The 27,443-nt window shown below is 41.0% G+C and overlaps 1 protein-coding gene across 13 annotated transcripts in view; it reads right to left on the reverse strand.

Annotated features, from left to right (window-relative positions):
• Nucleotides 1-27,443, reverse strand: part of SPO11 (SPO11 initiator of meiotic double strand breaks) — a 749,185-nt gene that overhangs the window by 132,521 nt on the left and 589,221 nt on the right. For all 13 annotated transcript variants that reach the window (XM_078651981.1, XM_078651989.1, XM_078651977.1 and 10 more), the window contains one exon: nucleotides 24,587-24,624. In XM_078651981.1, the coding sequence (XP_078508107.1) occupies nucleotides 24,587-24,624 (38 nt within the window). The remainder of the gene's footprint in view (nucleotides 1-24,586; nucleotides 24,625-27,443) is intronic.

Here is a 27,443-nt window from a genome sequence, read left to right on the forward strand (position 1 = left end):
GAGTCGTACAGCAGTGTGAGTCGTGCAGCAGTGTGTGGCGTTCAGCAGTGTGTGGTGTGCAGCAGTGTATGGCGTGTAGCAGTGTGAGGCATGCAGCAGTGTGTGGCATGCAGCAGTGTGTGGCGTGCAGCAGTGTGAGGCGTGCAGCAGTGTGAGGCGTGCAGCAGTGTGTGGCGTGCAGCAGTGTGAGACGTGCAGCAGTGTGAGGCGTGCAGCAGTGTGGCGTGCAGCAGTGCAGCAGTGTGAGGTGTGCAGCAGTGTGAGGCGTGCAGCAGTGTGTGGTGTGCAGCAGTGTGTGGCGTTCAGCAGTGTGTGGCGTGCAGCAGTGTGAGGCGTGCAGCAGTGTGAGGCGTGAAAACCCAAAACATCGCCTCATGCCGAAAGCAAATCTGTTACTGCGGGGGTGGGTGGTGGGGGGAGGGGGCTGTAGCTGAAACTAAATAAAGGTGAGTTCGTAGATTATGGGAATGCCTGCATTTTGATTAAAGCCCAGGCCATGGTTCAAGAAGCAGCACAGACGTGCTACGTTTATAGGAGTGGTTCTGCCTTTTGTTGCCGACACCGTGCAGTGGCCACAGTTAATGTGTGGTGCAGAGTGGCAGCACGTCGTGGAGCATCAGAGCAGAGTCAGCTCTCGCAAATAGAAATTCCTCTGCTGTCTCTGTGTTTATTTCGGTTGTAATGCAAGGAAAACCAAGTTTAAGATGGAAGGACTAGCGCATTGTCGCATGTACCTATGTGGGCACTAATCAGGAAATACGATAAAAAATGTAAGTGGTCTGGTGTGAAAGATGAAGCGGGCGACCGTGAAGAGGCGCTACGCTGATTAAGGGCAAGGAAACACGAACACTTGCATGCAGAGCTTATAATGGGAGAAGTTTTTATGCCACAAGTAATCATGGTGATCCATGGGGGTGAACAAACAACAACAAGCTCTCGGCATTGCTGTGGCGGGGGAGCGGAGCGGGAGCACATTCCTTTGAAGTCTGATGCGGGGGCGGCGGTGCGGATCCTTTGAAGTCTGATGCAGGTACAGGCAAATGGTGGTGTGACGTGGCTGGTTTGTGCACGCGCAAAGCTCACATGAACTGTGCGTGATCCGCAAGTTTGGTAGAGTTTTTGAAGTGCTTACTATAATTCTCGCCTGTCTATCCTTGCGGGATAGAATAGTTGAGACCTAAACACACAGGGTGGCCGTAATTGGAGTACTCCTATTTCCTCACTGTTACAGCATGCAGCTCGAAAGTCTTCGACTAATGCTAGAAGAACAAGTTACTTACCTTCAGCAACAACCTTCCTGGTGGATATTTTATTTACATGCTGATTACTTATATATTGAATATACTCTGGACTCCAGACTAGATCACAAAACTTGAAAAAGCTGTCCTGTTATGATAGGTGGTGGCTCAGCTCTGGGGTCCACCCAGATGTGTTGGGCAGCTCACATATTGACGTTTGGCTTTCTCACTACGATAGCCTTGCCTGCAGGCCATTCATATATTTATTTGACAGCCAACAATTTTCATTTGAGCAGCTATGCTCTTATTAACGCTGTCAAAGTTTCTCAATGGGCTACCGTGTTTTCATTGGCCCTTACCAATTATTCTTCTGAGTATGCTAAATATTTCAGGTGCGGTAACTGTTACACTTGTAACAATTACTTGGTTTTATGTAATGTTTCGCACTTCACGTGTGCCATTTCTAAGTGCTATGAAATAATAAGTGTTACTATTATCTAATTTATCAATGTCCTGTTTGCTATACTAGGAGGGATGGAGGAATGGATTAACCTTCAGACAAAGGCAAAATGGTCTGAGTTATGTTTAGCTCTTTAGGGCTTTAAAGTAGTTCTGTGGAGTTGCACTTCAATTTCTTTTAGGCACATTCATGGATAGCGACTGTGGAGAAGAAATGCTAGCGGGTTGTGTCAGATATTACACGTTAGAATATTTGATAATATTAATAACTTGCTCACATGTTTTAAAAAGTTCTCTTGGATGTAGTACCCCTGGAACCATTTGACAGATGATTGGTCAAGCTGGCACCACTTGTTTGCTTCGCACTATATGGGGGTCATAGTTCATCTTATACTAGGTCTGCATTTAGACTCTATTCTAGCCTTCTTTGTCCTATACATTTCACTGATGAATGTAATACACTTGAGCATTATGATCATAATAATGTTGATGATTATTATTATTATTAGTAGTATTTGTATATAATGCTCAGGTACCATCCTCAACTCAAGTATTTAATCGAAGTCATTATTTATTGTTTAAATATATGATAGAACAATAAAAACCACAAAAACATACAGAAAGAAAAATGATAGAACAATAAGTTAACAAGAAAAATTAAGTTCAGGAATTATAAAATAATCATAACTGACGAACATGTCGTATAATAAAGCGGTTGTCAAAATAACAAATTGTAAATCTCTTTCATATTGTATATAACGTAATGAATAACAAAAACAATAACAGTAATACAAATAACACTAATAAGAATAATTATAGTAGCATTATTATCATTATTATTATAATAATTATTATTATAAACAGGACAAATCTATTTAATGAATTTAACAGAATACATTAACAGAGTTGTTGTATCAATAGCTTAAAGGTAAAGTTGCAACAACACAGATTAAAATAGTTCTCATTATAGAAATGGGCCTCATATTTGTTTTGATAGGTGAACATAAAGGCGCTCCTTTAGTAATCCTTTTAATGTAATTAGCCCCTTGGGTGCCAAGGACATGCTGGACACATCCTCAGCGCCAGTGCTTGGGTTTGGGCCCCATCACATGTCCCCCACTAGGGATTCTAACCCCTCCCCAGGCAATCTGATGACATCAGCGTGTGCATGGCACACCAACATCATCAACAGATGCTGGTGATGCGCTGGAAACCATTTGCTTTCAGCTCGTCGGGGCAAGGGGACTTTCTGGTAAGTCCGTGAACCTTCTGGCAGTGAGGAAACATATATTATGCTTGTGCTGCCACAGCGCCATTCCTGTTGGATACAGTGGTCTCACAAAGGTCTGACTGCCGTAGTCGTAATACGGGGGTCGGACCACTGGTGCGGTGGTCCCGACTACCACGGGTTCGGCAGTCCCATGGACCGCCAAACTCGTAATCAGGTGCTTAATCACCTGCTCCTCTCAACAGAATGATTGACACCTAATCACTGCTTTAAGCGCTACAATGATGGATGTGAAGAGCCTTTCTATTGGTAACGTCACCTTTGGTTCCCGTTCTCATTCAACTAATCATTAACTCAATTTTACAGTCAGACTGGGTGTAGAGATCCTGCCGCCCACATTCAATAGCTGGATGGGCTGAGCCAGCCTTTATAAAGTCAATAAATTAATTACCAATATACTTCATGAAAACAACATTGCACAGCTCCAAAACAGCATACCCTTTTTCAAACACAAACTGGCATATTGGTGCAATGTTTTTCTTTTTACATAATTTATTGCTATCACTTGTCACGAAAAGAAAAAGAGAGAAAATGCTTCCGCCCATGTGTGACAATCAAAGAATTGCAATGGAAATGTTATATTAGAAAAATGCATATTATTTTAACATAACTGCATGGGAGTTTCTGACCGGGCAGGTGTACTTAGATGATAGAACAGGTATGGAAACAATTTACAACATGGGGAAATATGCTGGCCCACTAAAACCGTTGGCGCTCTTACCTTTTGTTCTGATCACGAGTGCACATCTGCCCAAAAAGTAGTGTACTCCAGTGCCACAGCTGGTGGGCCAATACTTCACTTCGCCAGTGCTTTTTTTCTTTGAATTCTTTCATTATACTAGTGGGTCTTCAGTAACAGTAAATCACAGCAGGAGTACATAGTCTTACAGTACTGCTGATTTTTTTGTACCAATAAAAGCGTTTTTCCTACAAAGTGCATTAAAGATAAAAGGAGATTCTAGAACTGTTTAAGGTGTTGAGACAAATATCGAAAAAGAAATATCATCAGCCAGAAATATTGAGTCTGAATTATCGGCACACTGAAATTTCATGTGCAAGAATATCGTTGTAGAGAATATTGAATTTAAGGTAAGTAAGATCGGTTTTATCAATATAGAAATCATTAATATAGTTTACAAAAATATTGTTGTTAAGAATATCGTTTTTTTATTTTTATATGCAAATTGGTATGTATTTTAATTGTATATGTTATAAAATGTTTCTTTAATATAGATTTTAAATTGTTAGTCATTTTGAAATTTTATTTTATATTTCTTTTTTCATTTTTAGTACCATAGCGGGTTGTAGGGTTTACAGGGTATAGGGTGGGAAGTAAATGAATTATAATACATGAATAAATATTATTTAATTTATATTTTGTATTTACTTGATAATTATTTGTTAATTGTATAATTACGCTTTTTTAATTAACTATGAGGTGCGGGTTATGTGTATTTTGTGGAGGTATAGGGTGGGAAGAAAATGCATTATAATTAATTGATTAATAAGTTTGAATTAATATTAATTATTTAATTAATAATTATTTATGTTTATTGTATACATTTTTTTAATTACGTTTCAGATGTGGGTTGTGTGTTTTGTAGAGGTATAGGGTGGTAAGTAAGTTAATTATAATTCATTAATAATTAATTCTTAATTAATATTAATAATATAATTGGCAATTAATAATGTAAATAGTGTAATACTATATATATTTTTTGGGGGACGGGTGTTGTTTTTGTATGTTTGAAGGGTGTGCAGGGAATTCATTAATTATGTTAATTTATAATAATTAGTGAAATGATAAATATGTCAAATATGTAATTAAGATATTCTTTATGTTATATATTAGGTGCAAGTTGTGGCATTAGTATGACTAAAGGACGTGAAGTTAATCAAATATAATATATTTTCTATAGTTAACTATTAATAATAATTGTTTAATTGACAAGTCATTATGAAAATAAATTATGCAAATAATATTTTTCTATTTTATATAATAGGTGTTTTGTATGGGAAAAAGGGTGGGGAGGTAATTAAATAATATTATTTTAGTAATAGTTAAATATTAATACTGTACAAAAAATATTTAATTATGTAACGTGTAAATAACATTTAAAGATTTAATTATAGATATGTGTTTGTACTTTGTAGGACTATAGGGTGGACAGTTATTTAAGTAATAATACATTAAAAATAGTTAAGTAATATTTTATAAATATGCCATGTATTATTGCATCTGTTAATTGTGCGTTGCTTTTAAATATTAATAACATTGTATTTATTGGTTAATATTAATTTAGGAATATACTTTTGTATTTTAATTATAATAATATGTGTAGGTATTTATTGGATGTAATAAATATTTAATGTATTTAATTTTGTTAAAAAATTATTTTGATTTGTATATTTAGATATTTATATTTTTTGTTATTTAGGGGCCCATTACGATAGCGGGCGGACATTGTCCGCCTGCCACCCTAACGGTACACGGGGCCGACCGCCAGAGGTGCGGCGGTCCTGCAATGCCAATTAGAATGCGCCCGATACCCTGGCGGACGCATCCTGCATATTATGCATTGTGGCGGGCGGTGCTGTCAGCAGTACCTACAGCAATGCACTAAATGTATGTTGCGCATTGGCATGAATAACGTGACAGGCACCGCGTGGTGCCTGCCACCTTGTGTATGCCAATGAAGGGGGGGTACCATGGGTACCCCCCAAGTGCACACCTCAACACCCTGGGGGCCACCAATATTAAAGATCGCCTGCCGTTCCATGGTGGCGGACTATTTCTGCATGCATCATAATATGGAAAGCAGTGCATGCAAGGCACCGCCACCATATTATCTGCCTTTTCCGCCTGGCTGGCAATCCGACCAGCGGAAAAGCGGCGGATGGTCTTTCCATCCGCCGCGGTGCCCCTCTCCATGCTAATATGGCGGGGTGTGTCACAGCGACATTTGACGGGCAGATCGCCGTAGGCGGTGGGCACCGCCACCCTGGAGGTGGCGATCTGCCCGTGATCATATTAGGCCCCTGAGTATTATTTCAAATTAATTAAATGTGTTCAAGTTAATTAGTCAGTTTCTATTGTTGCACTCACTAGAGTGGGAATAGTAAATGTTAACCTTTCCGCTATCCAACACTTTCCCTACTGTTGCACTGACTGGAGTGGGAATAGTACATTTGACCCCTCTGCTATCTAACACTTTCCCTACTGTTGCACAGACTGGAGAGGGAATAGTAAATTCTGCCCCTCTGCAATCCAACACTTTCTCTACTGTTGCACTGACTGGAGTGGAAATAGTCATTTTTAACCCCTCTGCAAGCCAACACTTTCCCTACTGTTGCACTGACTGGAGTGGGAATTTTCAATGTGCAATATGGTATATTTCGCATCTCTTGATAAGATAGCTTTGTAGACATCGAACCTTAGTATGAGGAGTGTGTTTTATATTCCAGGTTCGGCCCATGTAGCTAAGTAGCTTATTTCTTACATTGTCCTTACAAATAACATTTCCAAGCTGTGACCTTTGGCACACATTTCCAAGCACGACAATGTTGGATTTCTTTCTCTGAAACTAAATTTGTTTTACATCTAGCTGCGCACTACATTATCACAACGTCCTGAACATCATGTACAAGGTCTCGTTCCTTACTATGTAGAAATCACTATCTTCATCCACGGGGCGACGGGGCTATCCTCATATTCACAACATCACTAATCTATGTGTACATCGCAAGGCTGCTTTCTATTATAAAAGATGAGCATTCCAATAGATTAGTAGAGAAGGTACTTCCACTGACAACGAGGGTCTTTGCATGCTAAGAAATCACCACGCAGCAACCTGACATCTCGCGAGGGGTGGCCAGTTTGTTTCAAAGACGGGGTAAGTATGAATATGGGGACCCCCTCTCAAGTTACTTTTAGCCAGGGAAAAGAGGGGAAAATATCAAACACAATGAATAAAGATTTCCCCTGTGGCTATCTCAATTTTACCAAAAACCTAGGTTCATACTAGGAATGACCTGTCCTGCACCATGTATTAACAACAAGTATACTGTGCATTTATCAAATATTATTTATTTTTTCATAGTTATATCACAAAAGACTTTTTTTTGTTGGTTTAATAAACTTTTTTCTTCTTTTTTATACATCATGATTTCTTATTTCTTTAAGTCATTATATTATTTCAAACAATTTATATACATATAAAAACAGTTATTTCATCATCAAAATACAGTTGTATTATTTTATCCAATACCACTATTTTTCCAAAATCATGAGAACCTAAGATATCCACACCTAAATCACATGCATCACTCATACATTCATACCCTCACATCCAAACATTCAAACAACCAGCTATTCCCATTTCACTGGAAGGCTGACAGAGAAAACAAACTCTGACTGAGTAACCACAGAGTATTATATGGGATCACACGCCAGGTCGACGCGCGTTTCGGTGGGCTTGTACCACCTTCCTCAGGACCTCCACACTTGGGTACCTATTGATCATTGAAATACGGAAGTGATTTGCAGGCGACTCACTGAAGGAACACCAAGCACTACAGGTTCCATGAGGCAACACTGTGACCACGCCTTGAAGGCGGGAAGTATTTATTCACGAGTGCTGGGAAACTGCCTGCTTCACTGCCCGTCAATCCTAAAGCCCCCAGATGAAGTGCAGAGACACGAAACGCGTCGGGACTACGGACTGAATTTGAGCTTTGGCATCATGATGCTGAGAGTGACTTCTTTCAATAAATGAGTGCAACACTGAAAACGTACCTGTGAGTGGTCCTCTATTCGTCAGGCAACTTTGTGATGGATTGTATGCGGCGCGCCTGAGCCGTAAGAGAGACCACCGCCGTGCTTCGCGCAGCCCTGCTGGAACGCCAAACGACGGATCAGCCCTGAGGGCAGGCAAGTGCGGTTGAAAGAAGATACTGAGCCGCTCCATGCATACAGAACTGCCACCGCCAACCCACTTGGGTCCTATTGATCATTGAAATACGGAAGTGATTTGCAGGCGACTCACTGAAGGAACACCAAGCACTACAGGTTCCATGAGGCAACACTGTGACCACGCCTTGAAGGCGGGAAGTATTTATTCACGAGTGCTGGGAAACTGCCTGCTTCACTGCCCGTCAATCCTAAAGCCCCCAGATGAAGTGCAGAGACACGAAACGCGTCGGGACTACGGACTGAATTTGAGCTTTGGCATCATGATGCTGAGAGTGCCTTCTTTCAATAAATGAGTGCAACACTGAAAACTTACCTGTGAGTGGTCCTCTATTCGTCAGGCAACTTTGTGATGGATATATATATATATATATATATATATATATACATATATATATATATATATATATATATATTTTTTTTTTGTATGTATATTTTTTTAAATATTACTACTAATAATTAATATATTTTCCAAAGTATTTACTACAAGTCGTAACATTTAACCATAAAATGACAAATAAAAACACAATACAAAATTAAGACTCATAAAAAAAATATTTAAATACATTTGATAATTTAAAAGAAATTATAAAACATTTTTTAAATAAAATTACAATATGAAAACCAAAAAAAGTTAAAAGGTTTGTTAAATATTTTTAATTTTATACTGTTTAATTGTTTTAATGTATTTAATATTAATATATATTGTCATGAAGTTCCTACCAATCCGTAGGACCTACGCATTGTTCAGACAACATACACTAAGGGCTTGGTGTCAAGACTGATTCAAGACACCCCCTGCAGGATATGTTGGCCTATAGACCAGCTAGCTCACAGTGCCACCGTAAACCCCCTAACCTACCAGGGAGCGAATGGTTTCTGGCAACCACTGAACATGACAACCCTGATCGCTCAGGAATCGTGGAAACAGCACAGAACCTCTCGCTCAGTCACTCGTGCTCAATTATTCTCTGAGAAATATACAGAGAATACACAGTGAGACATTTTCAATAATATTTATTGAACCAACATTATTCTTGCATAAAATACGTGTGCTACAATAATTAGTAGACAGAAGCAGATAAACGTGATTACAAGCACCAAGGGAATAAATAGTAAATATAGTTGTACCATGGCGCTAAACAATTATATATATGCAGGCATATAAACAAAACAGTAATATAGTGTACTCCTACTATGCGAACCCTACTCTAAGTGTACCTAGAGTGTATGTAGAGCCAAGAATCCCCACAAGGGATGATCCAACCCCATTACCTGATGGGATAGAGTGAAGGACCCCATCTTGGACACGAACTGGACACCCCTCACGAGATGTCAGGTTGCTGCATGGTGATTTCTCAGCATGCAATAACCCTTGGTGTCAGCGGAAGTACCCCCTCTACTAAGCTATCGGGATGCTCATCTTTTAAGATAGTGATGACATTTGTACGTAGTAAGGAACGAGACCTTGTACATGATGTTCAGAACATTATGATAATGTTGTGTGAAGCTAGATGTGAAACAAATTTAGTTTCAGAGAAACAAATTCAACATTGTCGTGCCTGCAAATGTATGCAAAAGGTCATAGCTTGGAAATGGTATTTGTGAGGACAATGTAAGAAATAAGCTGCTTCACTACATGGGCCTTACCCGGGAATATAACAATATCTTCATAAAGACTAAATGAAACTGTATTAAAAATGCTATTATAACAAAATAAAATTCTAAATTCTAAATTAATAATTTGAATATCTTTAAAATATTAATTTAAAATGTATTTCAAAATATTTATTAAAAACAAATCAACAATTAATTATATACATTAATACAACTAAAAATACACATTTGAACAATATCATAAGTAAAAAACCCTATTACTAAATTACAAATAAATAAAAATAATAAACTTATCAATAAAACATCCTACAATAAACTATATACTAATTAACACTGACAAACAATACTAAATACATCAATATTTATTACAACGATATTAAAAACAATACTAACAAGCATTTGCAATGCAATAGCTCTTGCATTTGCAAGAGTTAGAGCTATTGGCTTAGCCATGTGAAGTTAAATGTGGTGCAAATATTTGTTACCGCTATTTGTAAAGCACTGTAGTGTGAGTGTTGCTTTTGACAATTTTTAGCACAGTGAAAGCTTATCGCCGACGCACACCTTTTGTCTGAAACAGGTGCCAGGATGGATTCAGAGATGCGCTAAGAAAGTAAAATACTTGCCATCTATGTTGTGTAATGGACCGGCTTGAATCTGGGAGGCAGGTCATTAGCATTTAAGTAAAGATTGTTAAATAGATTATCCTGAGCACCACTTCGTGTGCATTAAAAAGGTTTTTGTCCAGTCGTCTTCTTTTCAATTCAGTTTTATTTCCAAGACAGTTTCTTCAGAAAACACAGTCACTCCTCTTCTGAAACAATACAGCGTTCTTCATATAGCCAACACGTGTTTCGTCAGAATCTATGTGTGACTTCATCAGGGCTTTCACAAAATCACTAAGTCCAAACGTCAAATTATTTTTTTCCCCATTCCTCTCTGTCTTCAATCCAAAACAGTATGAATTCCAGATAATATAATCCTGCCTGAATGTCGGAGAATACTCCACACTCACTTCCTGACGGCGTTGAATCTCAAAAAGCATACACATATATTAAAAGTAAATCAGTGAAAGTGTGGCGCCCCTGACCTGATTTCTACACTAAGGGGCCGATTACAATGTTGGTCTGAAACTCTTCCGACCGAATCGGTTTCGGAATCATTTCTGACCGAATCGGGTTCTGCTAGTCCGACCGACCGATTACGATGCTTCCCAACATCGCATTGACTTCAACAGGAGCCTGTGTTCCGAACGAGAACACAGACTCCCATTGAAAAAAGGGGTGGTTGGGGGAAACCTTGCACCCTGTGGCGGGCACCTCATGGTGCCTGCCACACTGTGCATGGTTGGAAAGAGGGGTCCCATGGGTACCCCCATGGGCTCCAACCGGAGACCTATAGGTGAAGGGGGGCCTGCTACAGGCCCCCAAAGTCAGATTCTGACAGTAGTTTCATGTCGGGCAAACTGATCCGGAACGGCTGTCAGAATCGGCCATTGTAATCACTCGGTCAGAAACCGTGTCAGTAGAGCTGTACAATTCAGCTCCGAATGACCTGGGCTGTCCGAATTCCGATCGGAACCGAAAAGGACAGCCCAAACGGTTTTCCTGCATCGTAATCTGTTGTTTGGAAATGTATACGATTCGGTTGGAAACATAGGTTCCGAATCGCATTTGGAGAATTCGAATCCCCTTCGGAGCCTTTCCGACCGACATCATAATCGGCCCCTAAGTGCAAGATTACATAGAACTACAGCGGCCGTGAATTGGGTCCCATGCTAAGTGGAAAGGGCTCGGTTTGAGCAAACATATGAGGGAAGTGCTCGATGTTAGACAGCGCATGTGCGCTGCCTAGGTTCGAACTAAAAAATGGGACAAGTGCTTCTAGTCGTCCATTTTCATAATCACTCATCCACTTTCCCATGTAGACAATCGCAAACATAAACCCTCAATCACTGAAAGAAAACAGTGATGTATAAAACAGGTACCCAAAGTTTACTTTAACAAGACATGTTAATGTGGTATTACATATAACCTAATGGAAAACAACTTGAGAATTAAAGTACCTGCACATATGCTGCCATTCCGAAGAAGAGGGACATGCCGAAGTTGCAGCCCCTCCAGAGCCCCTGAGCTTAAGAGGCTAGACGGCTTCCCTGTAATATCTGTACATACATGACCATCAGATTCCCCCTACCACCCAGCACTGCACTCTGGACACAGAATCATCGGTTATTTATTTATCCACAAACAACTGTACAAGTGATTTATATTAAAGATTACATCGCGACAGCACACCTGTTTTAGTCTGACAGAACTAGCGGGGGTTAAAAGACACATAGAGGGGACTAGGATAATTTCTAGTCTGCCCTGTGAAACAAATAGAAGACAGACTGGCAAAGAAACTTTTGAAGGACTCTGGTATAGACGCTGTTTCCACAAGAGGAATGCTCTTTTGTCGTGGTTCTCTAAGGGGTGTCCATTCATTGGCATCACCCCAGCATAGAAGGGGACTCTACGCACCATTATTAGTGTGCAGGATGCGATAGCCATGGTGCTATTTGACCCTGTGGCTAATGCACCTAGCTGATTCTTAGCAGACCTCAAAAGAGGGGGGATGTGTTGAGAAAGTCACTTGTTGGCTGCGTGCATTTGTCTGCTGTCAGGTTTTCAGGAAGCATTATGCACTGCATTGCAATGTTTACAGTATTGTAGTGTTTATATATGGGTTCCCCAGATTTTGAAAAACAAAACTTGGTCAGGTATTCAGAAACACAGAAGTATGCATCCAATGTTGTATCAGCCGTTAGTGGTTATTCACATATATCAAATGAAAAAGAAATGAAAATCGCACGATGCCCAGCGTCCATGAACGGTGGTACAAAACCAGAAGCCTGAAAACGAACTCCTGTTGGGTGAATGCCAAGGCAGGAAACAATTAAAAACAAAAAGAGCTATCCCAAACAATAAAAGAGTTAGGAAACTGTACTTGGCCGGTGCTCTTCAGCTAAGAACAGAAGTGAGGTATCGGCTGTGCGAACCAGTTAGGAAGCAGCAAGGAGGAGCAGCACAGGAGTTAACCTATAGTAAGAGGCAGGCGGGAGTAGAGTCCTTTTACTGAATACAGCAGGTCTTGAATACAACACATGCGTGGTGCCAAGGTTCGACCTAAAAGCAATATTTTCACCTTCATGGCAATGATATCTTTGTTATCCTGTTATTATTGCCACAATATTTTTGTATCACAACAATTTTTTCCGATAGTTTGTCCAAATACCCAATTGCAACAGTAACAATGCTACTTATATGCCAGTGTCTCACTGCCAGTTGATATACATTGAAATGCAACCTGTCAATTGAAACATGAACATCGAAGTATCATCTGCTGTTGCCACCCACCTACCAAATTGACTACCCATTTTGTGGCAAAGGGTCATAACAAGAACAAACTGACTTGGGTTACTTTGAAAACAGTCCAAAAAATGTTAAAACCAATACCATTCTCTTTAAACAAAGAACAAAGATGGACCTTTAGGTTAAAATCCCATCAATATGGTCTGAAGGATGACATACAATGGTCACTGGTCTTGTTGCTATAGTGCCTGATGTGAGGGCAATGTCCACCCTTCCTCACTTTCAGTTTTACCCTCATTTTGAATAAGGTGGATATACAGGAAGCATTTGCCTAGTAACTCTCAAGTTTTATTTTATGCCAAAATGTAACCTGGATGGGCACTAATACATATATTAAACATTCTTCATAAAAAGAAATGTAGAAATTACTACACTGGGATGAAATTTGTACCTTACGCCTGCCCTAAATATGTTTTTTTAATCATCTTTCTTATACTAATTAACTCTTTCCATGCTCATGACGGCTCCACCCTGCGCGGCACTAATTCCCTGCCTGTGCGGGCATATTAGTGAGTAGGTGGGGTCATGATAGCTCCACACGATCATGAGCACACGCCGCCCGTGACTCATTCGCGCCACGGCAAAGGGGTTAATACTCCGTTTATAATGTTTATTTTGGAATACATGCAAACACATTTGACTTGAATTGTGCCTTTTCCAATATAAGCAATATGGAACTATGTGTTCTGAAATGCCTCTCAATGTTAGCAGTTTATAGGTAAGAACTGTAGGCCCGGGTGGAGCGGGCGTAGTGCCGCTACGCGGAGTTCCACCGAGTTGGAAAAAAACTCAGTGGAACTCCCCTCTACTCCCCTCCACCCTCCCTAATTTAATTATATGTATATATATATATCATGTGCGTACACCGTAGGGGTTTCCGTGGATGAGGGCGACGAGGAGAAAGAGACGATAAGGAGGAGGCAACCCGGCGACGCCCCAGCAGGTATGTGCCTTAAATTAGGGAGGGTGGAGGGGCTGGCCAACTCCTGCTCCGCCACGGAGTTGGAGTTTTGCCTGAACTCCGCGTTCTCAATGGAGCGCGGAGTAGGCAAAACTCTTTAAACTCTGCTGGTGGAGCGGAGTTTTCCACCCAGAGTTAGTTAGCAGTTTATAGAGTGCCTGGTTACTTCAATTCGGAGTGTCCCTGCCTGAATTCCGACTGACCGAAAAGGCAGCAAACCCCTCTCTTTTTCTAATTAGGTAAGACTCTTCCTGAAAAGCCAATTATTTTTAAGTGCTTCTGAAAAGAAACTTCTGAAGGCTCTAATCTGAGATGCAGGGGAAGTCGGTTCCATTGTTTAGTTTCCAGGAACCTGAAAGAGCTGCCACTAAGGCGCTTTCTACAAAACGTAAGAACTCCAGACAAGCCTATTTCAGCTGATCTAAGGCAACGATTAGGAAGGTAAGGTAGAATCAGTGGAAGGAGGTAGCCAGGGCCTTTTCCCTGAAGTATCTGGTGGACATAGCACATGGCTTTGAAGGATATTCTCTCCTCAATGAGGAGCCAGTGGAGTTTTACCAGGGCTGACCTTGCAGGAGCACATCTGGTAATATTCAACAGCAGATGAGCTTCTCCTCTATAACATCTATACACATTTGGCTAAAACTTTGTTTTTGCATTAACAGTTACATGTATAGTTACCAGAATAGGGGACCTTTGGAAATCGGGCAATGTCATACCTTTCTCCCAATTAAATCAAGCGTTTGAAATGGCCACCTCAGAACAGTTCCGGTACTTCCAAATTAGGCACGCACTGCTCGCAATTCTCCCCAAAGGTATGGCCTTCCCTGATTCCTCCACTCTGGAGGACAGGATCCTAGATGGTGATTTGCCAGAAAAAGCCATATCTCTCACATACAAGAAGCTTATTAACAATATGACCGACCCCCTAACCCACCTTAGAGGCAAAAGGGACCATGACGTCGCTGGCTTGGAGGATGAGGAGCGGCGGGCCATAGTGGCTTCTCCTCGTGAAGTTGCCATCTCCTCCATACTCCGACTGGTCCAGCTCAAAATCCTCCATAGGATATATTTTTCCGGACCCTCGTTGGTCAATATGGGCTACGCCCAAGTCAGTGGCTGTGCACGACAATGCGGGCAAGAGGGTACCTTCATCCATACACTCTGGGAATGTGTGATAATTCAGAAGTTCTGGGAGGGGGTGGTTCTCATGATGGAGGAAGTATTGGGGCAGCAGATACAGTGCAACATCAAATTGATTTTGTTGAACATATGGGACCCTCCTGACCATACAGCCAAAGAGAGGATCTGGGCCACTTTGGGTTTCATGGTGGCCAAGCGGAATATTGCACGATTGTGGAAGGCTCCAAACCCAACATGTGTAGCTGACTGGGCTAGGGACATGGATTGGTGTATGGTGACAGAGATACCTATTTATGTCTCCAGGGGATGCTTGAAGAAGTGGTCGCAAATATGGGGGCCTTGGAACACCTTCCGGGGGGAGATATGTGTGCCGGCAGGGAGTCGAGACGATGTTGTTGATGATGTTGGATAGTGTGGCATTCCCGAGGTCAATTGTATAGTACTGTGGTAAAGGGATTTTTGATGTCTTATCACACTGTGAGTTACTGATGACATGTGAAATGCCGTGTCCTTATTGCTTACATGCCAAATTTCTCAATACAAAGAGTTTAAAAAAAAAACACAAAAAAAACTGTTACATGAATAGATCAGTATGACATATCCAGCTATTTCACAATATACAAGCAATCTGCACTTGAGGTTCTGCCAGGGCCTCCCTTTCTAAAATATATGCAATTAACTCATATTGTGGTTCCCCATAGATGCAACATGGGTCTGATGAAGCAAATGGTATGACTTGTTGTTGTTGTGCACCTCTCTAACTAGTTCTTTTCCAGGAGTGATGTCATATTTTGTCACACTCCCACTGGCCAGGCCCATGCCTCAAAACAATGGTTTTCTCTTTTATAAAAGGAGGGTTTGGTCACCAACCCGGTATTATTTGGAGACAGTAGCCTAAAAGCTATAGTTTACTTGTTGTTGCATCCTATTGACAATGTAAGTGACAGCCTTTATCTTTGTTGGGACTAAATTGCTTACAAATTGTGATTCTCCACTGCAGAGTTTGACTGCCAGGATACCAGGGCCTTGCTTCACATGGGGCCTTCCTTCCAAGGATTAGGGTAAGCCAGTCAACAATGCTCATGTGTATGCATTCCATTTTAACTCATAAGTGTGCTTTGTGCATAATTTGCTGTGTCATGATATGGAGATTCATAGGGTTGGAAATGGAATGATTTTCCACTTAGCATATTGTACAGAACGTTCTACCCTTTGTTTAGGTCTATTTTTCTGGGAGGAGGTATGATGGACTGCTATATTCCCCCCTCTCCTTTGTTTTGCTTATGTCATGTTTATTACAATACTGAGAGAATTCAAATCCATCAAACAAAACCTGCAGATTGAACAAGCCCTTAAAACAGAATCACTGGGAAGAAAGGTAGACACAACTGACAAGAGACTCTCTTCATTTATGGGCACACACAACATCATAAGCTCTTGTATTACAGATCTTGAAAGTCCCTTAAAAGAGGCTCAGTCTAAGAATTTAAGTTACTTAAAGTCTCTTACTCGGAAATGAGAGGATGTTGAGAACTGATCTAGGCGATCCAACTTAAGGATTCTCGATCAATAATGGTTTCTCAGTTTTTCCTGAAATGGTGTAGGAAACAGCAAAATGAAATGTCGATACTTCTACCAGATTTCTGAGCTTTCTTGCTGCTAGGTAACAGGATTGCTTAAACCACAATCAAAATGAAATGCCAATGCGTTTTCCATGTCTAACCCTGAGGTCTTACCGGCAAAACAGTTTGCTCAACTGCACAAAATGAAAGGTCCTAGATTAAGAGCCAACTTTAGAATTGGACCCATAACAATGACTAGGCTCACTTAATGTTCTATAACAGACTAGTCTTATGCTCTTGCAGCTATGGACTTACATCTGTTCTGATGTGTTTCAATTCTCCTTTTCACTTGGGATTTACCTTTTTTTGCCCTTCGCAATGGGATCTCAAGTAGGTTAGCTGAGTGAAGGAGCAACTTAGAGGATGAGATAGTAGCTCTGCTCTATGTTCTAGGAGGCATTACAGCGCATACATTTCAAGAAGTATAGGCAGACTCCATCCACCAGTGGACCGGAGTGGTGAAACAGAAGCAGCCATGGGGAAATATGCACAGAGAACGTGTGCTGTAGAGTTAGCATTGAACCTTCATGCCTGACAATTTAGAATTCTCACGCTTAATATTAAGGATTGTGAATCCTGAATCTGCCATGTGCCCCACCATTTAGTGACTACAGAGTCCATTTCACCTCTGTTTTACTGAACACGTACATGTCGATCTGCACCTCAAGCTGACCTTTTTACCGCACTCATGCTAAAATGTGCCAGGGATGTTGAGATTTTTACAAAAAAAGGGGAGTTTGGCCCATTCGGACATGAGTGGGGTACGGGCCCATATACTTTATAAAAAACAGAGGAACCCACACTCAAAATCTTTCACACCATTCTGATTCAGGATGAAAACGATAAACAAAACTTAATATGTTTATCTCGGCAATTAATTGTGCCGTTTTATTCAATAATTCTATCAAAAATAGAAAGCAATTTATATCAAGAGAAGTATCAATGTCTTGAACTTACTGACCAAACACGTCCAACTGTACAAAATCAAAAAATTACGTGAATGCACAAACATGTGAGGAGACATACATATGAATTAAAGACTCAAATCAAAAAGCTGCATAATTGCTCAAAAATTTAACAAAAACAAGCATTTAAATTGTGCAGAACATATGACTAATATACATTACAAAAATAAGTGCAAAGGGAATATTCATGACATCATCATACGGTATTCAAATATATTTGACCAAAATGAAGCCTTTTAGTGTGCTTCCATATAACAAAAAAAAACTCTTGGTAGCGATGTTACAAGGCGTAATGTTCCTAACAGTCTTATGTTGACCTATTAATAAAAAAAACAAAAATTGAAGGTACTTGTTACTGAATGCTCCCCTCAACCTGCTCAACCTTTCTCATATGTACAACGGTAAAAAAAGACGTACCTCTGGGGATTTGAGGTAATTCAATTCGTCCAGAAAAATCTTGTGAATCAATACGGTCTGTGCGATAAATCTAAAAAGATTTGCACAAAATTTTATGAAACTTGTGAAATTATATATACATTTTTGTGTTGAATTCAATGTGAAACCGGCGTATAATTCATACCTGCTTAACAGGTACAAGAGAAACCAAGTTCGGCTGTAATTCTCATTAATGCAGATATCCGTTTTAAGCCTGGTGCGCTGTAAGCAAAATGGGCGCATTACTTGTGGTTTCAATGAAGTTCACAATTGAGCTATCCAGTAAAGTTGTGCGTGTTAGGGTCATGACTTACTAGTAGCGCTCCCACCTTTCGAGGTTCAAGGGTGTCTTGGTCCGCAGTGTAATCAGTTATTTGTCTGGGTCCCTTCTGGGTTGTTTCTCAACTTCCGCGGTTCTGTATAAACAAACGCGGGTATTTGTTTAGAGAGCACATTACGTGTTACAGAGGATTGAACGCGCGCTGGCTGTTTGCTGAAACACAGCGGCGGTATGGCTTAAGATAAATATAATCGGCTGACATTTCCGAAAATATCATGATTTAATAAGCAAAAAGGGAAGCGCTGCAAGGAACAGCGTGGCTGTTGGCCCTGCTGTTAGCGGTTTGTCGTACCTGTCAATTCCGCAACCAGCGTTACTTCCTCATTCCATCACATAGTGGATGCACGTCGATTCTCTCAAGAGCATAAAGGGACCCACCTCTTCTGGCTAAGCCAATCAGAGAGGAATTGGTTTTGCGGTACCATAGTGGGGCATTGTGGGACATGTAGTGAACCAAGCTGGGTGACCAATTCATGTCACCCAAAACTATCATAGCATTCCCGGGCTTGGAGTCAAATCTGCCGTGGTGCTGGGTTTAAAGCCTAGATAGCTCACTCATTGAATTGAGGCCGGTGTTGATGGTATCAAACCGCATTATTAAATATGCCTCTTTGCGCAACAAAGCCTGCTCTACATTAGGCGATTTGTGCTGTGGATCCATTCCAGCCAGAACGGTCCATTTAAAATCAGTTTCTTTGTGATTTGCGTTAGCAAAATGCTCAACCATTGGTGCATTTTGAACTTTTTTCTTGAGCCGTGAACGATGTTGGGTTATCCGGACATTCACCTGTTGGCATGTTTTGCCTATATACAGTTTATTGCAAGTGCACAAGATCCCGTAGATAACATTTTTACTCTTGCAGTTTGTATGTAAACTGTGTCTCCATTTTATGCCATTGTGGCAAAATTCATCTCCTTCTACAACACTGGCGCAGGCCACACAAGTCCCGCATTTATGGTGGCCTGTGATGGGTTTGAGGTTCCATTTGGAAATTAGATCACTTTTGGGTTTCTGTATGAAACTGTCGGCTCTTATGATTTGTTGACCAACGCTCAAATTTTTCTTCATGGCAAAAATCGTTTTTTGTAGAGGGAAACCCAATCCCTCCAACAAATGCCAATTGCGCAGAATAATCTGGCGAAACTTATTCGTGTGTGTTCCATATGTGGTGACACATACGAGTTTGTCCAATTCTTTCTTGGTTTTTATTTTGAGAAGTTCTTCTCTCGGGGTGAAGCGTGCTCGTTTTTTCGAGTGTTTCAAAAGTTTTTTGGGGTAACCTCTTTTGCTTAGTTCATCACAAAAGATGTCTGCATGTGTATTGAACCCATCAAGGTCAGAGCAATTGCGCCTGATCCTGAGTAACTGCCCATACGGGAGGTTATCCTTCAAACATTGGGGGTGGGCACTCTTGTAGTGTAGAATAGTGTTGTTATCAGTGGCCTTCTTAAACAAAGTAGTGGTAAGCTTGCCCCCTGCTGTGCCGACAGCAACATCAAGGAATGTCATTCTTTGATTGCTACAATCAATAGAAAATTTGAAAAAGGGATGTTGAGATGGCAGATGACCTCGCCCGCGGGTTCCATTCCTGTTCCAACTACGCGGCAAGAGGCAGGTGATGTGCCCAAGGCTTAGACTGCCCCATTCCTGCATCAAGCTCCGTGACAAAGGGCAGGTGATCGGTATCTCCATCCCCGCAAGCGATATGAACTTTCTGCGTTCCTTCTCTTGCGAGGGGAGTGTCCACGTCCTATAAAGGATGCTGCCTGCTCCTTGCACGTCGAACAGTCTCCCATTACCTACCTCCAGTGGGTCACAGACACTTTTCCATCTCTAGAGATTCCTGTGTGTGATTAATAAACCTGTGTTACTTCACTCCCAGTGGTGTGGTCTCCCATTTTTGAACGTACTTGGAGGAAGCTGTGGACATGGGTGTTCCCTGCACCACTGGGTGGTCTTCTATTAAGAACCCTTGGTACTTCAGGATCATAATGCTTGTCGTACACAGGCAACGGTTAAGTCAAAACTCCGATATCTAAAGGCACACTTGCCTGCTTACGGAAGATCAGAATGTTGTCAAAAGAAAGATGTATCCTAATATATCCTGAGGCAAAATCATCTTTCACTACTCCTCAAAATGCTTCAGTTAAGAGTGTTACCATTCATCAACCTGCCCATAAGTTCCAAGTAATTTTAATTTGGGGTGACCCAGATGGTTAATGAATTTTGCTTAAAATAAGAACTGATCCTTCAATTGTTAATTTGATCTTAATATAAAACTGTACCACAAATACACCTGAATGTCCTGAGATTTAATAAGTTGGCTCTTTCCTTTGATTTGTCTATTCATCAGTGCCTGGTAATTCAACTGCACTGCTTGCCTGATCCTGGATAATACTAACACATAGTAGCACCCAATGATGTGCCATGTTCGACAGGTGATAGCTGCACCTGTTGTGAAACTTGGCCTAGTTGATCCTTGGTGGCACAAATACCCACAAATTAGTCCATTAACATCCCACAAATGAGGCCAGAAAAGACTAAAACCTGTCTAGGATGGCCTGTAGCCACCTCTGGAGGAGGGCCTCACATCTTGGCTGTCGAAATGGACTATTTTCATGAACAGCAGGGCAACTAATTATTTTGCATAAAATGGGGCCCTATTTAGAGTGCCACAGTGGCCAAAACCGAAAGGTTGAAATGATACCCACGACATTTGCCAATGTTTTAGACTAGTGCTAAGCATTTCTTCCATCACCTTTCGTGTGTTTGATGAAACCCCCTATGTGGCCAAGGGTATGTCCAGACCTGGGACCCCTGCTCACTATGCCACAGGATCCAAGCTATACCTCACTGATGAGGTCTATTAAGGTCAAACCAGTCTGTGGTTATTTGTGTCCCCGACTGGAGGGACTTTGCATGGCAGTTCAGGATTGTCTGTTCCTGTAATGGACAGGAGCAGTTGCATAAGGCGGGCCTCTATCCAGAGTGGCAGACTGGATGAAAAACAATGGGTTGGAAAGCTACCCAGAGTGACTACCAGTAGCTTAGACTGTTTGCAAGCACTCCTCCGATCATCTTTTGTATGTCGGTCTTCATGACTGCCTGTCAACAAATTGACCACTATTGGCAAGCTTCCACTCATCCAGATTCTAATTCCTGTATGCAACAATTCACAGATTTGTAAGCCTTTGAGAAGTGAATCTAACAATTTTGCAGAGTCTGGGCGTTCTTTTGCAAAGAGATCCCCAACAATCTTGCTATTTTTCTGATCACAGCAGTAAGAGAAAATGTAATGGTTTGTCCACAATATATAGCTCAGACTAGTTTACTACTACATAACTGTGCGCTGGGGACACAATATCACAAACTTGCTGACTCCGGCTTGGTTTAGCCAACTTCTTGTTGTTTCACCAAAGTACTCTGTGCTGGTTGAAAATGAATTGTTAAGCTGTTCAGCATTCGTTTGATGCACCAGTGCCCAGTAAAACAAGCTCAGCACTTCAAAACAACTACAGAACTTCTCCACGGCTCAGTTTCCTGATTAACTTTGTAAAGACCTCCTGCACTCGAGCTCAGCTCATGGAGTACTTGGGGTAACGATCAACTTCCTTTCCATCACACTCAAACCCTGGCGAATGAAGATTGCTTGGATTAAGAGGGAAATGACAGTAGTCTGCTGATATTTCCAGAAGCTGACTTGATCAAGTTGACCTGGGTACCTTGATTAAAGTGATCATTCAGGTGCCCATTAACTATCAATACCCTCCACAGCTGGAAGATGAACCACCTCTGCCAAAGGTCCTGCTACTTGGACCATATTTACCTCAACTAGGATCGCAGGCACAAGTCACATTATGGTTAGCCAATATGGAAGCCAGCAACAGCACACCAATCTTGGAACCACAACACACTTCTTCATAGAGTGTATAACAGGCAAGCAATGTGAATAGTCTCTTAAACTTCTCCTTTCCTCTTGCCTATTGTAATGTCACCATGAATGCTGAAAACCCATACAAAGCAATGGATAAGGACGGCACACAGATATAGACATAGGTATAGTATGAAAATTACATTGCACTTTCATTAAACCTTTTGTAAAAATAGGGTTGTAGTTAAGGTTGAGAAGACACTTCCCTACAGGACAGAACATTTGGAATGTTTTCAACTTTGGCCTGATGACCAAGGTGCACCACATCTCCCAAAGGGCAAGATTAGCTCATTACAATTTCTTTACAGTATTTGAGGCCTATTGCCCAGGGGTTGGGTGGCAGGAGGCAATCCAAAGGTATGTTTGTCCTTTCAATTATTCACTGGAGATTGTTCTGCAGAAAACAGTTTAAAACGTGAATAACAGTTCACCAGCTGAGCCAGGTAAATTACACTCTGCTTCATTTTCCAGTCCAATGTGAGCAGGGCAGGTTGGGGTACATGTATGAACAGCATAAATACCAGGGGGAATGAGGCCTGGTGGAATGATGGCTTCGCATCAACTCCCTGGAAGTTTGGCCAGCAAGTTTGTTGCTTAGAGGATAGCCAGAAATCACACCACAGTGTACATCTCAGGGCAGATAATGTGTCTGCCATGAAATACATGTTAAACACAAGAAAAGCCACCTGATAACTTTGTTATTTGTTCCTTTATAAGTGGCTGTCCTGACTATTAAACTTTTACAGAGACGTAGCCAGCCTCCGCCAGGGCAGACAATTGCTGTTTGCAGGCGGCAGTGTGGGCATGTCTCTCTCTTGCACTCGAGTTACTTGTTTAATCCTGTTTAATGTTATCTTCTATGTACCTAGGGACCGAGGAATGTGTAGGACGACAAAGGTCAGCCCAAATTGAAAGTGGCTCTAACAGGAGTATATGCCACAATATGAACCTGTGTCCCGTCCTGACGAATGCCACAGACTCTTGTGAGCCAAGAGTTAGAAACATGTTGACTGTCTAAGTGGGGGTAGGGTATTGGTTCTCCTAGTCTCCACACTGGTTTTTAACACTAAGTGATATCTCACTTAAATTAAAAGTTATTTGGATTTATCACATTGGTTTTTAACACAGTCATATCACAGGTTCAATGGTCAGGTAGAAGTGCCTCCGTTACTATAAAGAGTAGGTCCGCTCTTCATCAAATGGGGTTTTTGAAGAGCAAGGGGAGTCCTTTGATGAAGAACGACACCTGATGGTGTGTAAGGAAATCCATTCACAATTTTTTGTGTGTCCACAGATAGGCTTGACTTATCACTTATACAGGAATAATAAATAAACATTTTCTAGTGTGGCTTTTCTTGTGTATAAGATTTACGATTGGAGGCCAGTTGATCATAGAGACCCATTGCCTCCCATTCCCTACCATGGAGAATATCCAAGGTTTTGTGGTTTGATGCCATGAAATACGTATCAGCACCGCAGCAAAGTCAAACATCTTGACAGATTTCTTAAAGGACCAGAATCTGAAAAGCAACATGACTGTCCTCTCCAAATACTCTTCCATTGTTCTAACTCAACAGGCTAGTTCATTAAGCACTTTCATTTTTAAAGTCCAACCTGGAAACAGTGAGAACATGGACTGCTATTTTCAAATGTTCAGCAGGCAGACAAGTTTCAACTTGATAATGGAGTGCAGTTAGAAATGTGCAATTTCCCAATGCTGAAGTGTGGTATAAGAACTAGACTGAATTTGGGCGAAGGCCAATGAATTTCAGAGAGTGCACTATAAGATAGAGTTTACAGCTCTGAGAAAGTTTAAAGAGAAGAAACTATCATTTGTGGGTTCGGCCACAGGAAATGTTCTAATATCATGTTCTGGAGGTTTTTCACGCAAGAGGAAAGGATATGCAGGTAAATAAGGGCACAGGGTTTTTTGAGACACTTGTATTTGTCTACCCTCAGAAAAGGCTGAAAATTAATATACTTTGTATTTGGACTGGAATTATTCAATGAGCTTTGGAGAGACATATGAAAATGATTATTGTATAATACAGTGCTGATGTTAAACCATTCCTTAACTGAAATATTTGTTATTATTTTCAAACAACACATGTATGAGCAATTTTCAATTTGTCACGCCTATCCTAAGATTTAAGTGTTCATAAGTTAACACTACTCAAGAAGATAATATAAATAGTTCTACTTACCAAAGATCCATACTTGTAAATGCACATGATTTCTATCCCTAGTTTATGAAAAACAACATAGAAAATATTTGTTACACGTCTACATACCATCTCCAACTTTGTAAGTGCTTGATTGAGGGGACTCGCATTTTAGTGAACAATAAAGATTTTAAAATCAGATTCAAACAGCTTCATACATTTTGAAAACTAATGAATGTGTATAACAGGAAAGCAATGTGGATAGTCTCTTGACCTTCTCCTTTCCTCTTGCCTATTGTAATGTCACCATGAATGCAGGAAACCCACACAAAGCAATGGATAAGGATGGCACACAGATATAGATGTAGACACAGTATGAAAATTACTTTGCACTTTCATTGAACCTTTGGCAAAAAGGGGATTGTAGTTCAAGTTGACAAGTCCCTTCACTATGGGAAAGTGCTTTTGGAAGGCTTGCAACTTTGGCCCAATGACCAAGGTGCATCACATCTCCCAAAGGGCAAGATTAGCTAATTACAATTTCTTTACAGTATTTGAGGCCGATTACCCAGGGGTTGGGTGGGAGCAGGCAATCCAAAGGTATGTTTGTCCTTTCATTTAATCACTGGAGATTGTTATGCAGAAAACTGTTAAAAAAAATTGAAAGACAGTTCAACGGCTGAGCCAGGTAGATTACACTCTGCATCATTTGCCAGTATAAAAAGGCGTAAAAAAACTTCTTCACGATTTCAGACATTTCTCAACAATAATTAGTGGAACATTATTAATATGTTTATGGGGCTCTACTTAGACGATATCCTGACCTACTCTACTGAATTTTTGTTGTTGTACTTTTATATAGCGCAAACTTGAACCATTCACAGTTGCCCTTGGCAGCTTCTCGTCCTTAAGGCAGAGCTCCACATCACCGTACATTCTGCCCAGGGTGTGAATGAGCTTCAAGCTCTGTGTCAACCCACTGTACACCACCTTCTTTCCAGACAAACAGATTCTGTGAACATGTGTATCTTTTTTTACTGAAAGTTGTTAATGCCATTCCACGTTGGTCAGACCATCCCCTTGCCAGTGCTCTATGGAGGAGGAGAGACCCCATGTGGACCCCAAAAGAACACTGATTTTCTACATTCATCCTACCCAAAAACAACATATGGGTGATCAGCTCTTTGTGGGGTTCACTGAAGACATGGCAGTGCAGATGAGAACCATCTCCCATTGGATCTTGCTCTGCATTAAGATCCACTACACACTAGTCAAAAAGCAGCCTCCAGACAGAGTGTGTTCATTCTAACCAGGTCAAAGGTGCTACAACTGCCTTAGCACGTGGGAATGTGGGCCTCCTACGAAATATTTATGAAGCACTAATGTCTTGGCTGCTAGGTCTGCCAAGAGGGGAATTTTGCCCACTCAGTCCTTCAGGACTTTCTGTTTTGAGTCCAGTCACAGACCCTCCTCCTCTAGGTACCGCTTTGGTATCTATTAAAAAAGTAAGGAATCTGCAGCTAGAAGTCTCTATCAGAAAAACAGGTTACTTACCTTGGGTAATGCTTTTTCTGATTGAGATTCTATCTAGCTTCAGATTCCTCATCAACAGTCCCATTCTTCTCTTTTTTGTAATTGGACTCTATCCATTAATGAGATCACAAGTTTAGGAATCTGCATAGAGATCACAACTATTTCGCCATTGGGGTAATGTGTCTTGGGTCACGGACAGCCTCAAAAGCAACTGACATCAGCTTGCAGGGGTGGTGCCTTTATAGGCCCCCAGGTCATTTCCGGAGCGGAAGGGCATCAGTGTGGAGACATATGGCGCCACGTACCGGCATGTCAAAGAACTGCTGAGAAGTTTCCAGATCCAGTCTGATGCCTGGGAAATATTCATTAGGTGAGGAATCTGCAGATATACGTTGAGAAGTTATGTATGTTTAGACAAACTATTATTATTTTGTTTTAATGAAAATGTTTTGTACAATGACATAAAAGGCCAATACTTTACAAAAGGATAATATCATCATGGAGTGTCACTGGTATTAATTGTTAGTGATGTACTGTAACAATTATCATGCTGTGTACACTAACGGTATGTGTAAGGAAATACCTCTTTTTGCATGTTCACCTGCACTTTTTTGACTGATGCTGCTGGTCTTTTGACTCAGAGAGTGTACTGAGCCCTCCTAACCAGACCTCAGTACCAGAGTTCTTAGCCATTACAAAGTGTATGCCGAATTGGCTACCCCCAATTGGCAAGTACGGTCTTACTTATAAGCCCCTAGTCTATGGTACCTAGGGCATGTAAGGCAGAGTGTTCATCCAGAACTGCAGCACTGGTAGTGCCACCTTGAGTGTGTCAAAAGTACAAAATGGCCCCCAGTCTGCAACTGCAGACTGGAATGGCAGTGTCACTGCTAGTCTGATTTTGCCCTTAAAACCAAAGGCAAAGCAACCCCTTCCCTTAACATTATCTGCAAGTCTCCCCTAAGGAAACCCTATACAGCCCTATGGCAGGAAGCTGTTTACTGTTAAGTAGGACATATAAACTTACATGTCTCAAAATCAAAACTCCCCAAATTGTTGTTTTGCTGAGGAAGAGTTAGTAGCTCTATAGGCTAACACAAGGTTACTGTCTGAGACCGCAGCATGGCTAACTTTGGAATGGGACTACCTAACTGGGTACTGAAAGGTATCAAATTAATCATGGTATTAGGCCTGACCTGATGCCAGGTCAAATTTAATGTCAGTTTTGAAGATAAGCAACTTTTAAAAAGTTGCCACTATATGCTTCAGTGGTTCAGTAGGCTCACATGGGCTGAGACCCATAGACAGCTTCTGCCCACCTGGGGAGTTGTATTTACTCCCGGGCTTAGGCTCAAACACTACATGC

The sequence above is a fragment of the Lissotriton helveticus genome, chromosome 7 (genome assembly GCF_964261635.1).
Source record: "Lissotriton helveticus chromosome 7, aLisHel1.1, whole genome shotgun sequence".
NCBI classification, from domain to species: Eukaryota; Metazoa; Chordata; class Amphibia; order Caudata; family Salamandridae; genus Lissotriton; species Lissotriton helveticus.